The following is a 16,878-nucleotide window of genomic DNA, read 5'->3' on the forward strand; positions in this document are numbered from 1 at the left end:
TACAATTCTGCAGGCTGTACAGGAAGCATGGTATTGGCATCTGCATCTGAGGAGGACCTCAGACTGCTTCCACTCATAGTGGAAGTGAACAGGAGCAGCTGTGTGCAGAGATCACATGGTGAGAGACAGGAAGAGAGAGGGGAGGAGGTGGCAGGCTCTTTTCAACAATCAGTTCTGGGGGGTGAAGAGGGACTAACAGAGTGAGAACTTATGAAGGAGACAGCTGCACCAAGACATTCATGAGGGATCCATCCCAGTGACCCAAAGATCTCCCATCAGATCCCACCTCCAACACTGGGAATCAAATTTCAACATGAGGCTTGCTGGGGACAAACAAACCATATCTAAACCACAGCAGATGTCTAAACTTATTAATAGATGCAATATAGTAATATTATTTTACAAGTAAGGATTTAAATACCAGAAGAAACCGATGAAAGGGTTGAAAGTGGTTGCTTTAGATAAGAAAGACTAGAAAATGGGGAAACCAAAGGATCGTGTAGTAGCTCTGCTGGAATGCCTTCCCCACACCACCCAAACATCCTTTAAGACTCTGCTCAGCCCTTCACAGACTTTCCTTCCTTCTCTAGGCAGAGATGTATAGTTTCCTCCGACAGATATTCCCTTGTCTCTAGGCCTCTAGTAAAGCACCCATTGCCTTAAATTTTCATTTTCTCTCTGTGGCCTAAGTCTGCACCTGACTTGGGAGGTGCAGGGGAGGGACTTAGCTTCTCTTTGTAATCTTAGTACCTATCACACAATTGCCACTCAGAGTCGGTTGAATGAATAAAAACCTTAATTAGGGGTGGGAGTGGATTTAAAAAACGGGAGAGACCAAAAGCTAACAGTCTCCCTTTACAAATTTGAATCAATCAGTATTTCTCGAGTGGCTGGCTGGGGCTGCTCCTTACTTCGCAAGAATCTCAGGAAAAGAAAATTTTCTCCTGTTAAAATGGACTAAGGGTGCCAACGATTGGGATAGATTTTGCATATTTTCTGCAATTAATAAGTTATTTAGAATAACATGCTATTTTTAAAGCAACACATGTGGAAGGCTTGGTGAAGCAATGAGAGACAGACTTAAGTTACACCTCGCTTTCTTTTTCCATATTCAGGTTCTTTAAATAGCTCTCTCCCAGCCCCCAAAGCTTCCTCTTTAGTGACCTTTCCCTGTGGGGCTGCGGGAAAGCAAGTCTCCAAAGCAAGGAAAAATGAAGCTGAGAGCCACAGGCCGGCCTGGAAAAGCCAGTGCAAGCCGGAGGGTCCCCAGGGATGGAAGAAAGCAGCCGTCTCTCTGCCGGCTGGGCTCCTCTGCCGCATCCTCCTCCGCCGCTCCCTCGTCCCTCCTCCCTCCTCCCTCCCATCTACCTTCTGGTGCCCAAGGAACCAGTGGGTGGGGGGCGTTGGGAAGGGGCGCAGGTCCCGCAGCAGCCGCTGCCTCCGCAGGAAGAGCTTAATGGCCTGCAGCAGCCCCAGGGCCAAGCAGAACACGAACGCCAGGTAAAAGGGCCGCGCCCAGCGCGTCTCCAGCCAGGAAAATTCCATGGCTCTGCGCAGCGCAGAACGCCGGCGGTTTCCGGGAGCGCGGGAGAGGGTGGGGCTTTCTCCCGCCCGGAGCTGGCGTAGAGTCGCGCAGCCCACCGCCTCTCTGGGCCCTCGCGAAGCTTCTGACTCGCGGGAAGAAGGAAAGGCAGTGGGAGGGGCAGCTCAGGCCCGGGGAGGGGAGGCAGGCGCGCGTGCGGGATTTCTAGCCGGTTACCAAAGCGCGCACGCTTCGTTCGGCCCAACTGCTTTTGCGCTCCTGGAGCGTCCTCTTTTAAGTCCAACAGTTTTCAGTCACGGGATCTGAATTTATATTGTAAAATAATGCTAAAGCTGAAGTCATTGTTTTTCTTCCTTATCACAAATTAATAAATGGCTATGCAAGAGATTTTCTTTTCCATTCTGGCATTCTACCAAAATTCCCAGGTGGCAGAGGTAGGGGGAGGTGTACGATCATTATTCCTTTATCCTGTGGCCTGCCTAGTGGTGTTCCGGTAGATGGTTTACAACTGATTCCCACCCTGATTCCCAGCGTGTACCATGAGCTAGTTCAAACTGCTGATACGAGGGCACTGAACACTGAACGGCGAAGATATGCACAGTAGCGTACCATTATATAGTAATTCCACTATACAGGTACAGTCGGGGCCTGCTACATAATTTATGAATCTCAGTGCAAAATGAAAACGTGGGATAAAAACTTTATTAACAATTCTAAGATGACAGAGCATTAAACCGAGCATATGCCCTTGTGGGTTCAGAGCCTCGTGTGGCTGCTCGGGTCTCATGCCCATGAAGGGCTGACTCTAGATGCCAGAGACATAAACTCCAGTACAGATAACAGAAAAATGTAGTAAAAATAATTTGAAAGTGATGGTTTTAGTATTTGTAACGTACCAGGTGGTGAACTAGGATCTAACAGGGCTGATTTCCCAAGCTGCTGTCTCCCCCTACCTCCCTGTCCCAGCAATGTTTATAGGCATTGCCCACATTTCATTCATTTATTTATTCATTCATTTATTCATTGATTTAGGCTAAGACAGGCATATGTTAAGTGTTGATTGACAGCTCTGAACAATAAACCCAATTTCTGCTACAATTCCCTGTTCTCCCTATCACTGTCCCTCCTCCACGTCCCCCCCCCCGCCCCCAATTCCTTAAGCCTACGCTCCACTCTCTGGAGCCAGATTTTATTTGGCGGGTAAGTGATTAGGACAGGCTCCAGGGGGCCGGGCACGGTGGCTCACGCCTGTAGTCCCAGCACTTTGGGAGGCCCAGGCGGGCGGATCACAAGATCAAGGGATCGAGACCATCCTGGCTAACATGGTGAAACCCCGTCTCTACTAAAAATACAAAAAAATTAGCCGAGCGTGGTGGCGGGCGCCTGTAGTCCCAGCTACTCAGGAGGCTGAGGCAGGAGAATGGCGTGAACCTGGGAGGTGGAGCTTGCAGTGAGCCGAGATCATGCCACTGCACTCCAGCCTGGACGATAGAGCAAGACTCCGTCTCAAAAAAAAAAAAAAAAAAAAAACAGGAGCTGGGCATGGTGGCTTGTGATTATTATGCATTGCATGCCGTGTGTCAAAACATCTCATGTACCCCATAAATATATACACGTACTATGTGGCCAGAGGCTCACGCCTGTAATCCCAGCACTTTGGGAGGCCGAGGCAGGTGGATCACGAGGTCAGGAGATCGAGACCATCCTGGCTAACATGGTGAAACCCCGACTCTACTAAAAATACAAAAAATCAACCGGGCGTGGTGGTGGGCCCCTGTAGTCCCAGCTACTTGGCAGGCTGAGACAGGAGAATGGCGTGAACCTGGGAGGTGGAGCTTGTGGGGAGCCAAGATAGCGCCACTGCACTCCAGCCTGGGCAACAGAGCGAGACTCCATCTGAAAAAAAAAAAAATTAAAAAAAAGAATTTAAAAAAATCCTGTACAGCTTCCTTCTGTATCTCTTTGCATATTCAGCTTATCTTCCTAATTAGGCTTTAAAACACCATGATGGTTTAAACTTTTTTTTTTTTAATGTCTTGAATTCTGACTGGAGCCCGTCTTTGAGCTGGGCACACAATAAATGTTTTATAAACATTTATTTCACTTGAACTAAGGAGACATACCAGGGGTCAGGGAGTTTTAAGAAACAGCAGGGTGAGAAATGTAGAGCAATGACCTACAAAGCAAGTGGACAATGAAGAAATGGAGATATCCCAGGTCAAGAATTTTGTCTATTAAGAGAATAAGTAGAAGCTAGAGGGTGGGAAGGTAGATAAATAGAAGATGAGTAAAGTAAAATGATGGTTATTCTCAAGACAGGGAGCCTGTTGGTTGTTCCTCACAGAGGTGGCACTAATAGGAAGGATAGAAGATTCTGAGAGAGGGGCAGTAAGAGAGAAAACACATGGCCAGGGAGGCTGAAGGGGATGAATGGGGCATTGAATAGAATGGATGAGCCAGAAGGGGCGAGGCACAGAAACTTCATAAATAGTCAGTCCTAGCCATTTTTTTAGACAGTCTTGTTGTGTCACCCAGGCTGGAGTACAGTGTGCTATCACAGTTTATTGAAGCCTCAACCTCTTGGGCTCAAGCGATCTTCCCACCTCAGCCTCCTGAGTAGTCCTAGATATTTTTATGAACACATCAAGGTTGGGAAGTGATCACTTCATTCTGTCCCTAATTAACACAGTAGTTTTGGTTTTGAAGGGGTTAAACTGGGAAGACAAGCACATAAGCATAAGAGAAAGAATGGGAGGAGGAAACAGGCAGATTGTATCTCTGATGCTGGATAACCTGAGTTTTTTTTAGAGAATCCTGAGGCATCTTCTGCCATGGCAGGGGCAGGGATTCAGAACAGCTGCTATGGTTATTGCTGGGGGCATTGACAAGCAAGCTGTTAAAAGACTTAGGAACCAGCAGAATTTACATAGTAAGTTCCATGCAAAAGGCCACTAGCACATGGTTCCATCATTTTCTCCAGTCAACATCCTAGAGGTAAGAGAATGGAAAGTTTCAGTAAGGAAGCATAGAGCCAGTTCCTACTCTCATTGTGCTGCACTGTCCCCCTGCCAATGCTGGGAAATACCAGGATACAAAACTGTATCAAAGGTAGGCCAACACACAATCTGGTGGAGAGGACAGATAGATATGGAAAGCAGTGTTATGGTAAAACGGATTCATGCTACAACTGCACAGACCCATATGGGTTATCTGGATCTAGTCCTATCTTACAGATAAGGAAATGAAGTGCGAAAGAAAAACCAAAAAACAAAAAAGGCTACCCCTAACCTCCTTCTCTCCAGACTGAGAATTCCAAGGTCACTTTTCCTTTCTCCATGTGACCTGTGGGCTATACCACCTGTGCTGGTCTTTCCGGTTCCTTTGAAGGATAAAGCAGTGGAGCCTTAAATGTATCCAACAGTGTTACTCTGTTTCATCTCCTCTGAAGGCTCATACTTCTCCACCCAGTTTTTAAAATGTTTGGTGGAGATGTGAGAACCTCCAGAGGTGATGGAAAAGAGGCAAGCAGAGAGGTGTGAAGGAAACCAGGATCATCCAGTGTGAGATACAAAGAGAGAGGCTGAGACACTTGAAATGAAAGATGAATGATGAGTTACAAAACAAAGATAAAGTTTAAAATGTGTTTATTGGAATTCATATCATGGAAGTCAGTTGTAAACTTGGGAAGAGATGTTGAAATGATAGGAGCAGAAATCAAAATAAAGTGGATTGAGAAGAAATTAGGAGGGCAGTAAGGAGCTGTGGAGAAGTGTCAACCGCTTTGAAGAGTTTGACTGTGAAAGGAAAGTTGGAATGTTTCTGGATGGGGATCTCAGGGATTTGAGAGTGAAAGAAGGGTAAGGTCTCTCCTCCACTCTCTATTTCCTACCCCAACCTCACCCCCAATTCCTAGTAAGTGAGGTTGGGATTCATAGTGCAGTCACTGGCCTTGAAGGTAGGAGGAAGAAAAGGTTGGGGCAGATGTAGAGTTTCACATTTTGTAGTACTTTAAACCACAACACAGTATAATACAAAATGCAAATCGTATAAAATCCCATTAAAAATCTCCAGTCATAGACAGTTTTGAATACTACTAATATTATTTAATTTTACAATGTCAATATCCAGTATCTGTTTTCCTTATTAAATATAAATGGGCCAACTCAAAATTATTAAATTTAAGAGTACATTGGGAGCCAGGTGGGGTGGCTCACACCTGTAATCCCAGCACTTTGGGAGGCCGAGGTGGGCAGATCACCTGAGGTCAGGAGTTTGAGACCAGCCTGGCCAACTTGGCAAAACCCTATCTCTATTAAAAATACAAAAATTAGCCAGACGTGGTGGGTACCTGTAATCCCAGCTACCTGGGAGGCTGAGGCAGGAGAATTGCTTGAACCCGGGAGGCATAGATTGCAGTGAGCTGAGATCATGCCACTGCATTCCAGCCTGGGTGACAGAGCAAGACTCCATCTCAAAAAAAAAAAAAAAAAAAAAAGAGTATATTGAGGTCAACTAAAGTCATTTAAATTTCACCTTCCCTATCTGATGAAAGAGTTTATTTGCTTAACATCAAATTAAATAAATTGCTATTTGGGATAATAACTTAAACAACTTACTCAATAGTAAGTCAAATGCCTTAAGCAATTCTCATATTTGTCCAACTTGGGTGTATTTCAAAAATAATAATATTGTTTGAACATCACATAAGTAATGTAACCTATGATGTAACTGACACATCAGCTTCTGCCAAGTTAGACTCTTATCTGGAATAATAATAATATCAAATAACACTGAACTCTCACTATGTGCCAGGAATCTTACATACGCTATCTCTGTTGTCCCAAGTAGGCCTCACTATTTCCACTTTACAAATGAGCAAGTTGAAGCCTGAGAAATGAAATAACTTGACCTTGGTCACATGTGGCTCCCAAAGTCTGTCTTCTGTATCACATCGTGCCTCCAATGCATCCTAAGACCTCTCCCCTACCACTTTTTGACATTATGCAGACATACATAGTGAGTCATAAATTTGCCAAAATTTATGGCAACCAGCAGCTCTTGGGGCTGCTTTGCCGATTGAGTAGCCATTCTTTATTCCTTTACCTTCCCAATAAACTTGCTTTCACTTTAAAAGCAAACAAACACCACCAACAACAAACTGAATGAACCAGCCACAACAGCCTACCATTGAGAAGATGGTATGGTGACCTTTCCCCTAGAGTGAAGCTGAAAGCTGGTAACTACTTATTTATGTGCTGATACAGAAAAACAACAACAAAACGTAGGAAAAAAATGTTTAAATGTATAGAAATAAGTTAAGTAGGAAGACTAAGCAAAGGACTTTATTTTTTGTTAGAGACAATGGGACTTTGGGCAAACTCACTCTTAGACTTACAATTTTTTAAAAACTCACTCCCAAATACCAGGAAGTGGAAACTGTAAGAGCTTACCTAATATGTCACTTTTACATATGTTTTATCTTTCAGTCCTCCAGACCACTCTGTGAAATGCAGGGCAGTATAAGCCTCATTTCACAAATAAGGACAAATAAGCTAAAAAACCCTGGTCCCTGGATCAGTGGGCTCTTGGGAGCTGTTGCAAAGGGACTGGCATGTGTATTACTTCACATCCATGCCAGACCTTTTTTTTTCAGGATGGTTTTTTTTTTTTTGAATATCGATAGATTTTTTTTTATTATTATACTTTAAGTTCTAGTGTACATGTGCACAATGTGCAGGTTTGTTACATATGTATACATGTGCCGTGTTGGTTTGCCGTACCCATTAACTCGTCATTTACCTTAAGTATTTCTCCTAATACTATCCCTCCCCGCTCCCCCACCCCACTACAGGCCCCAGTGTGCGATGTTCCCCACCCTGTGTCCAAGTGTTCTCATTGTTCAATTCCCACCTATGAGTGAGAACATGCAGTGTTTGGTTTTCTGTCCTTGCGATAGTTTACTCAGAGTAATGGTTTCCAGCTTCATCCATGTCCCTACAAAGGACATGAACTCATCCTTTTCTATGGCTGCTTAGTATTCAATGGCATAAATGTGCCACATTTTCTTAATCCAGTCTATCATTGATGGACATTTGGGTTGGTTCCAAGTCTTTGCTATTGTGAATAGTGCCACAATAAGCATACGTGTGCATGTGTCTTTATAGCAGCATGATTTATAATCCTTTAGGTATATACCCAGTAATGGGATGGCTGAGTCAAATGGTATTTCTAGTTCTAGATCCTTGAGGAATCACCACACTGACTTCCACAATGGTTGAACTAGTTTACAGTCCCACCAACAGTGTAAAAGTGTTCCTATTCCTCCACATCCTCTCCAGCACCTGTTGTTTCCTGACTTTTTAATGATCGCCATTCTAACTGGTGTGAGATGGTATCTCATTGTGGTTTTGATTTGCATTTCTCTGATGGCCAGTGATGATGAGCATTTTTTCATGTGTCTTGGCAGCATAAATGTCTTCTTTTGAGAAGTGTCTGTTCATATCCTTCACCCACTTTTTGATGGGGTCGTTTGATTTTTTCTTGTACATTTATTTAAGTTCATTGTAGATTCTGGATATTAGCCATTTGCCAGCTGGGTAGATTGTAAATATTTTCTCCCATTCTGTAGGTTGCCTGTTCACTCCGATGGTAGTTTCTTTTGCTGTGCAGGAGCTCTTTAGTTTAATTAGATCCCATTTGTCAATTTTGGCTTTTGTTGCCTTTACTTTTGGTGTTTTAGTCATGAAGTCCTTGCCCATGCGTATGTCCTGAATGGTATTGCGTAGGTTTTCTTCTAAGGTTTTTATGGTTTTAGGTCTAACATTTAAGTCTTTACTCCACCTTGAATTAATTTTTGTATAAAGTGTAAGGAAGAGATCCAGTTTCAGCTTTCTACAAGTGGCTAGCCAGTTTTCCCAGCACCATTTATTAAATAGGGAATCCTTTCCCCATTGCTTGTTTTTGTCAGGTTTGTCAAAGATCAGATGGTTGTAGATGTGTGGTATTATTTCTGAGGGCTCTGTTCTGTTCCATTGGTCTATATCCCTGTGTTGGTACCAGTACCATGCTATTTTGGTTACTGTAGCCTTGTAGTATAGTTTGAGGTCAGATAGCATGATGCCTACAGCTTTGTTCTTTTGGCTTAGGATTGTCTTGGCAATGAGGGCTGTTTTTTGGTTCTATATGAACTTTAAAGTAGTTGTTTCTAATTCAGTGAAGAAAGTCATTGGTAGCTTGATGGGGATGGCATTGAATCTATAAATTACCTTGGGCAGTATGGCTATTTTCACGATATTGATTCTTCCTACCCGTGAGCATGGAATGTTCTTCCATTTGTTTGTATCCTCTTTTATTTCATTGAGCAGTGGTTTGTAGTTCTCCTTGAAGAGGTCCTTCATGTGCCTTGTAAGTTGGATTCGTAGGTGTTTCATTCTCTTTGAAGCAATTGTGAATGGGAGTTCACTCATGATTTGGCTCTCTGTCTGTTTTTGGTGTATAAGAATGCTTGTGATTTTTGTACATTGATTTTGTATCCTGAGACTTTGCTGACATTGCCTATCAGCTTAAGGAGATTTTAGGCTGAGACGATGGGGTTTTCTAGATATACAATCATGTCATATGCAAACAGGGACAATCTGACTTCCTCTTTTCCTAATTGAAAACCCTTTATTTCTTTCTCCTGCCTGATTGCCCTGGCCAGAACTTCCAACACTATGTTGAATAGGAGTGGTGAGAGAGGGCATCCCTGTCTTGTGCCAGTTTTCAAAGGGAATGCTTCCAGTTTTTGCACATTCAGTATGCTATTGGCTGTGGGTTTGTCATAGATAGCTCTTACTATTTTGAGATACGTCCCATCAGTATCTAATTTATTGAGAGTTTTTAGCATGAAGCGTTGTTGAATTTTGTCAAAGGCCTTTTCTGCATCTATTGAGATAATCATGTGGTTTTTGTCTTTGGTTCTGTTTATATGCTGCATTACGTTTATTGATTTGCGTATATTGAACCAGCCTTGCATCCCAGGGATGAAGCCCACTTGATCATGGTGGATAAGCTTTTTGATGTGTTGCTGTATTCGGTTTGCCAGTATTTTATTGAGGATTTTCGCATCGATGTTCATCCGGGTTATTGGTCTAAAATTCTCTTTTTTTGTTGTGTCTCTGCCAGGCTTTCGTATCAGGATGATGCTGGCCTCATAAAATGAGTTAGGGAGGATTCCCTCTTTTTCTATTGATTGGAATAGTTTCAGAAGGAATGGTACCAGTTCCTCCTTGTACCTCTGGTAGAATTCATCTGTGAATCCACCTGGTGCTGGACTTTTTTTGGTTGGTAAGCTATTAATTATTGCCTCAATTTCAGAGCCTGTTATTGGTCTATTCAGAGATTCAACTTCTTCCTAATCGAATCCCTTAATAGATCAATAACGAGTTCCAAAATTGAGGCAGTAATGAATAACCTACCAATCAAAAAAAGCCCAAGACCACACAGATTCAAAGCTGAATTTTACCAGAGGTTCAAAGAACAGCTGGTACCATTTCTACTGAAATTATTAAAAAAAAAATCAAACAAGAAGGACTCCTCTCTAACTCATTCTGTGAGACCAGCATCATCCTGATACCAAAACTTGGCAGAGATACAACAACAATGAATAAGAAAACATCAGGCCAATATCCTTGATGAACATTGATGCAAAAATACTCAACAATATACTGGGAAGCCAAATCCAGCAGCACCTCAAAAAGCTTATCCACTACAATCAAGTTGGTTCATCCCCAGGATGTAAGTTTGGTTCAACATACACAAATCAATAAATGTGATTCATCACATAAAACTAAAGACAAAACCCACATGATTATCTCAATAGATGCGGAAAAGGCCTTCAAAAAATTCAACATCCTTCATGTTAAAAACTCAATAAACTGTGTATTGAAGGAACATACCTCATAATAATAAAAGCTATACATGACAAACCCACAGCCAATATCACACTGAATGGGCAAAAGCTGGAAGCATTCCCCTTGAAAACCAGTACAAGGTGAGAATGCTCTCTCTCACCTTTCCCATTCAATATAGTATTGGAAATTCTGGCCATGGCAATCAGGCAAGAGAAAGAAATAAATGGTATTTGAATAGGAAGAGAGGAAGTCATATTACCTTTGTTTGCAGATGACATGATCCTATATCTAGAAAACCCCATTGTCTCAGCCCAAAAGCTTTTTAAGCTGATAAACAACATTAGCAAAGTCTCAGAGTATAAAATCAATGTGCAAAAATAGCTAGCATTCCTATACACCAACAACAGGCAAGCAGAGAGCCAAATCATGAATGAACTCTCATTCACAATTACAACAAAAAAAAAACTAGGAATACAGCTAACAAAGGAAGTGAAGAACCTCTTGAAGGAGAAATACAAATCACTGCTCAAAGAAATCAGAGAGGACACAACTGGAAAAACATTCCATGTTCATGGATAGAATAAATATTATAAAAATGGCCATACTTCCCAAAGTAATTTATTGATTCAATGCTATTCCCATTAAGCCACCATTGACATTCTTCATGAAACTAAAAAAGAAACTATTTAAAAATTCATATGGAACCAAGAAAGAGCCTGAATAGTCAAGATAATTATAAGCACAAAGAACAAAGCTGGAGGTATCATGCTCCCCCGCTTCAAACTATACTATAAGGCTACAGTAACCAAAACAGCAGGGTACTGGTACAAGAACAGACATACTGACCAATGGAACAGAATAGAGAATCAGAAGTAAGACCACACACCTACAATGATCTGATCTTCAACAAACCTGAGAAAAACAAGCAATGGGGAAAGGACTTTCTATTTAATAATGATGCTGGGAGAGCTGGCTAGCCATATGCAGAACATTGAAACTGGACCCCTTCTTTACACCATATACAAAAATTAACTCAAGATGGATTAAAGGACTTAAATATAAAACCCAAAACTGAAAAACCCTAAAAGAAAATCTAGGCAATGCCTATCAGGACTTAGTCAGGAGCAAAGATTTCCTGATGAAATCACAAAAAGCAATGGCAAAAAAGGCAAAAATTGACACCTGGGATCTAATTAAACTAAAGAGCATCTGCACAGCAAAATAAACTATCATCAGAGTGAACAGACAACCTACAGAATGGGAGAAAATGTTTGCAATCCATCCATCTGACAAAGGTCTAATAATCCAGAGTCTATAAGGAACTTAAGTTTACAAGAAAAAAACAAACAACCCCATTAAAAAGTGAGCAAAGGACATGAACAGACACTTCTCGAAAGAGGACATACATGTATCCAACAAACATATTTTTTAAAAAAGCTCAACATCACTAGAGAAATGCAAATCAAAATCACAATGAGATACCATCTCATGCCAATCAGAATAGCTATTATTAAAAAGTTAAAAAACAGCAGATGCTGGCAAGGTTGCAGAGAAAAATGGAATGTTTTTACGCTGTTGGCAGGAGCATAAATTGGTTCAACGATTGTGGAAGACAGTGTGGCAATTCCTCAAAGACATACAGACAAAAATGCCATTTGACCCAGGATTCTCATTACTGAGTATATACCCAAAGGGATATAAATCATTCTATTATAAAGATACATGCATGTGTATATTAATTGCAGTGCCATTTTACAATAGCAAAGACCTGGAATCAACCTAAATGTCCATCAATGATACAGTGGATAAAGTAAATGTAGTGATGGTAACGGTGGCTCATCTGGGGTGGCCATTGCAAAAACACCAGCTGCAGCATGGGAGGCATGGCTGGGGTTGTAAGCTCTGCCAGTCTGGTGGGACTCAGGAACAGGTGGGAGCCCCACCCTTTACCAAGCTGGTGGGGCAGGAGCCCCAGGCTCCTGGATGCAACTGCAGCCACCCAACCATGACTCTAGACCTGAGAATCCCTGCACTCTCAGGGGCCCAGAAAACCCCTGCCCCCACAGGCTTGGAAGGGCTTGCTCCCACTGTCTGGCCTCTCCCCACTCCTGGTGCCCACTCTGGTGCAGAGCAAAGTTGTGGCCAAGCCTGAGTGCTGTCACAACCCAGCCAGGTGTGCGAGCACTGAGGGTGGCACTGACATGCCAGCCCCCTGCTGCCTTGGCCTCCTCTGGACTTTGGGTGCCAATGAGTATTGGGGGGAGGCTGAAGGGTGGGTAAAGGTGGCTCAGTGCAGGCCTCCAGGCACCCCTTGGCACAAACAACCTGGGCTCCATGGACAGCATGTTGATGATGGCAGGAGGCAAACAGGCCCTTGCACTGAAAGTGGTGGGTCCTGGTGAAACCCTACTTTCAAGCCGGGGGCCAGGCTGCCAATTCCAGGTTGAGTTCATGGCCCATACTTAGAACTTATGGTGCATTTTTTGGGCCCACCCATGGCCACCCATGGACCAATCATCATGCACTTTCTCTCTTCTGAGCCCATAAAAACCTTGGAGTCAGCCAGGCTCAGACAAATGTTGGGACTACCAGCTGCGGGAAGGAGATACCCACTTTGGGTCTCCTCAACTCATTGGGATGACTTGCCTATGGAAAGGAGCTATATCCACTGTGGGTCTCCTCTCTGCTGAGAGCTGGACACCAGTCAGATGGCCTGCCTGTGGAAAGGAGCTATCCACTGCAGGTCTCCTCTCCACTGAGAGCTGGACACTCATTGAGACAACCTGCCTGCAGAATGGAGCTTCCCACTTTGGGTCTCTTGAGAGCTGTTCTGTTGTTCAATGAAGCTCCTCTCTGCCTTGCTCACCCTCCAGTTGTAAGCATACCTCATTCTTTCTGGACATGGAAGAAGAACTTGGGACTCACCAAATGGTGGGACTGAAAGAGCTGTAGCACAAACAGAGCTGAAACATGCCCCCTACTTGACACATTGCAGGTGATGGGGAGAGATGAGCTGCAGCCCTTTGGGAAGCCCAGGCCTAGGGCCTCTCTGAGTCAGGGCTATGACACCCTCTTTGGGGCTCTGCGATTCCTGGCATCCCCAAGCTTCCAGGCACCACTGCATTCCCCAATGCCTGCAGTGGAAGCTGCTTGTAGTATTCCTGGTCCAGCTACAGCCTTGCGTGGAGCCAGTGCCTGTACTGGTGCCTGGAGCTGCTCACCCTGCCACAGCCAACATACCCAGCAGCTGTGTGCAGTTGCCAGACCGCATGCTCACTCACACACCCCTCACCACTCTGCAGCTGGCGTGCCATTGGCAGCCATGGAGCCAGGCTGGTAGCATAAGCTGAGCACAGCCTGCCAGGCCGACTGGGCAGAACAAGCCCAGTGGGCCCATGCAAAACTTGGGCCAAGGTGCCACTGGCCATAGAGATTTCCAGCTGGAAAAACGACACCCCAAGGATCCTGCAACAGTGGTATGTACACATCATGGAATACTATGCAGCCATAAAAAGGAATGATCTCATGTCCTTTTCAGGGACACGAATGGAGTTGGAAGCCATTATCCTCAGCAAGCTAATTCAGGAACAGGGAAACAAAAACTGAATGTTCTCACTTATAAGTGGGAGCTGAATGATGAGAACACATGGACACATGTTGGGAGAGCAACACATACTGGGCCCTATTGGGGATGGGGTTGGGAGGAGGACGAGCATCAGGAAGAATAGTTAATGGATGCTAGGCTTAATACCTAGGTGACGGGATGATCTGTGCAGCAAAGCACCACGGCACAAGTTTACCTAGGTAACAAACCTGCACATTCTGCACATGTACCCCTGAACTTAAAAGTTGAAAAAAAAAAATGAAAACCATAAAAAAAAATTGTAAATGAGATAAAAGAGAGAAGAAAAAAATCATACAAACACAAACATATTCATAACAAAATAAGAAATAATCACAACAACTACAGTCCTTTTTTGTATCAATGATCACATGGTCACAGCTCTCATTTATAACTATCTTGCTCCACAATACATTCCATATGCCCTTTGCCTTCAGCAGGCACCTTAATCAGTCATGCTTTTTTGCCTGCTATAGTGATCCAAACCTTCATTGTTGCAGGACCTAGGTCATTAGTAGTCCTGCCTCAATTGGATTGTTGTATTTTTCCATTTACTTTAATCACAGTGCACTACACTACTAAGACATGCCCTGTGGTATCTCCTATATTCCAGGCATACTCTTCTTTAAGTTCATTGGTAAAAGACCTACCAATTTCACATAGATAATCAATGTCAATCACCCCAGTTAGTATCATAACTCTCTTTGATTCAGAGACATGAGAAGCCTGAAGTGGTTAGGGAGCAGTCTTAACTTCAAGTTCAAGAGTATAATTGATGTGTCTCTGGGTGGAAACATTCCTCTCTTCAGAACTGAGACCTCTAGGCACACAGAGAGCAATTTTGTAGGACAGAAAAATTTTTTTTGCTATTGGATCAGTAGTGAAAATTGTGAGTTCTTCCGTTCCTATTTCCATCCCTGGATTGCTGGATCCATGAATCTTGGCTATGAAAGAAACAGTACAAGATATTGGACATTAATTGAAAGCATATACAGCCTGCTGGAGAACCTTATGACAGTCTTACAGGGTATTGCCACCAAACTTCAGTTGCTTCTGAAGTTATTTCTCTGGATCTGAAATGCATAAATGGAAAAGATAGACTCAGCTATTGACAAAAAAGATTAAACAGAATGTAGAGGTTTGATATCCCCTGCTTCATTCAAATCTTCCCATATGTCCTCATTCTAATTTTCAAGCTCCCATTACTTTCATCAATGCTCTCATTTTAATAGAAGACACCCTCCAAGGTTTAGAATTTAATTTGCATTTTAATTCAGACACTGGTAGGATTAGAATCTGGATTTAGTTTTCAGATATTTCAGTGGGCAGTTACATAACATAAGGGTTTCTTTCGTGACAAACATGGACACTTTCAGGTCATTTGTACTGGAAATTTGAATGCTGATCTCATCTTTTTCTTTCCTCACTTTATCTAGTGCAGTTAAGAGAAACCAGACAATCTTTTTTTCTTTTTTTCAGTGAGTTGAAGCCCACAACCAGCCAATCTTAATATGTTCCTTAATTTCACTAAAATGTTATAAGGTATCAAATATGTGGTCACCCAGAACCTTCCCTTCTAAGAGGTTGCCTTTCATAAGGCATTTGATGAGTAGTATCCCATGATATTTTGCTAATCTCTATTGAGACATCATGCCATGGACTACCAGTGTCCTCTTTACCACTAAAAACAGTAATTGGTTACTTTTTAACTAGTCAGATTAGGGAACAAATTCCAAGAAACCCAGAATCAATTCAGAAAACTCATACTTGGCCAGGCAAGGTGGCTCATGCCTGTAATCCCAACACTTTGGGAGGCCGAGGCGGGCAGATCCCTTGAGATCAGGAGTTTGAGACCAGCCTGACCAACATGGTGAAACTCCTTCTCTACTAAAAATATGAAAAATTAGCCAGGCCTGGCAGTGTGCACCTGTAATCCCAGCTACTTGGGAGGCTGAGGCAGGAGAATCGCTTGAACCCCGGAGGCGGAGGCTGCAGTGAGCTGAGATCAGGCCATTGCACTCCAGCCTGAGAAAAAAAAGAGTGAAACTCCATCTTGAAAAAAAAAAAAATGAAAGAAAGAAAGAAAGGGAAAAAAAAGCTCATACTTAAGATTCAGTCTCTCTAGAACCAGTCTTTGGACCAAAATGTGTCTTAATCAGGGATTTACCAGAGAAACAGGACCAGTGGGAGAGATGCCTATCCAGGGTAGAAGACAACCTGGCAAGAGAAAGTGCCTGGGTCCATGTCCCCTGCCAGCCAGCCAGAAGCTCTCCTGCCCCCTTCTCTGACTCCCCAAAAAGCAACTGAATCTAAGACAGGCACAAAGAGGCCAGGTTGTCTGTTTGATGGGATAACCAACTAAGTAGGGCAGGGCAGAGTCCTGGTCACCCAGCACCAAGGGTCTGGGGTGGGCAAGGCAAGAAAGGCAGGTGCTTACTCACCAATCCACTGGAGGAAGAAGTCATACATATTGGGGCTTGAGGTTCTGCAAGTGAAGAAGTTGGTTGGGTCAAATAGAGACTAGGGGGTTCCCAGAGGAGGCACTTTGATAAGCAGGGTGGGAACCTCAGCTGCCCAGGCATAGAACACAGGTCCAGGCCTCCTCCCCACATCATAGCCTGAGCCCTTTGTTCTCAGGAAGAGCAGCTCTCCCAAGAACACCTCACCCCTGTGGCTACACACAGCTTTGACATAGTTGGGCTCAAATGTTCTGGAAGCCAGTGTACTGTTCAAATCAGAGTGGGTGAGTGTAGAAAAACTGGTGGGCCCAGGATACCACTTTGTTCAGTCTCCCCATCTGCTGGATCTGAAATAGTAGAAGG

General features: G+C 43.4%; 1 protein-coding gene across 2 annotated transcripts in view; it reads right to left on the reverse strand.

Moving 5' to 3' along the window:
- LOC100580500 (cytochrome P450 4X1) overlaps window positions 1–16,671 on the reverse strand; it is a 50,986-nt gene extending 34,315 nt beyond the window's left edge. Inside the window, exon 1 of one of the 2 annotated variants that reach the window (XM_030823865.1) lies at window positions 16,498–16,671. In XM_030823865.1, the coding sequence (XP_030679725.1) occupies window positions 16,498–16,671 (174 nt within the window). Of the gene's footprint in view, window positions 1–1,368; window positions 2,708–16,497 lie in introns of those variants that run through there. The other variant, XM_003282129.4, reaches the window with a different exon arrangement.
- Between the last annotated feature and the right edge of the window lie 207 nt (window positions 16,672–16,878).

This window comes from Nomascus leucogenys, chromosome 12, assembly GCF_006542625.1.
Source record: "Nomascus leucogenys isolate Asia chromosome 12, Asia_NLE_v1, whole genome shotgun sequence".
Lineage (NCBI taxonomy): Eukaryota > Metazoa > Chordata > Mammalia > Primates > Hylobatidae > Nomascus > Nomascus leucogenys.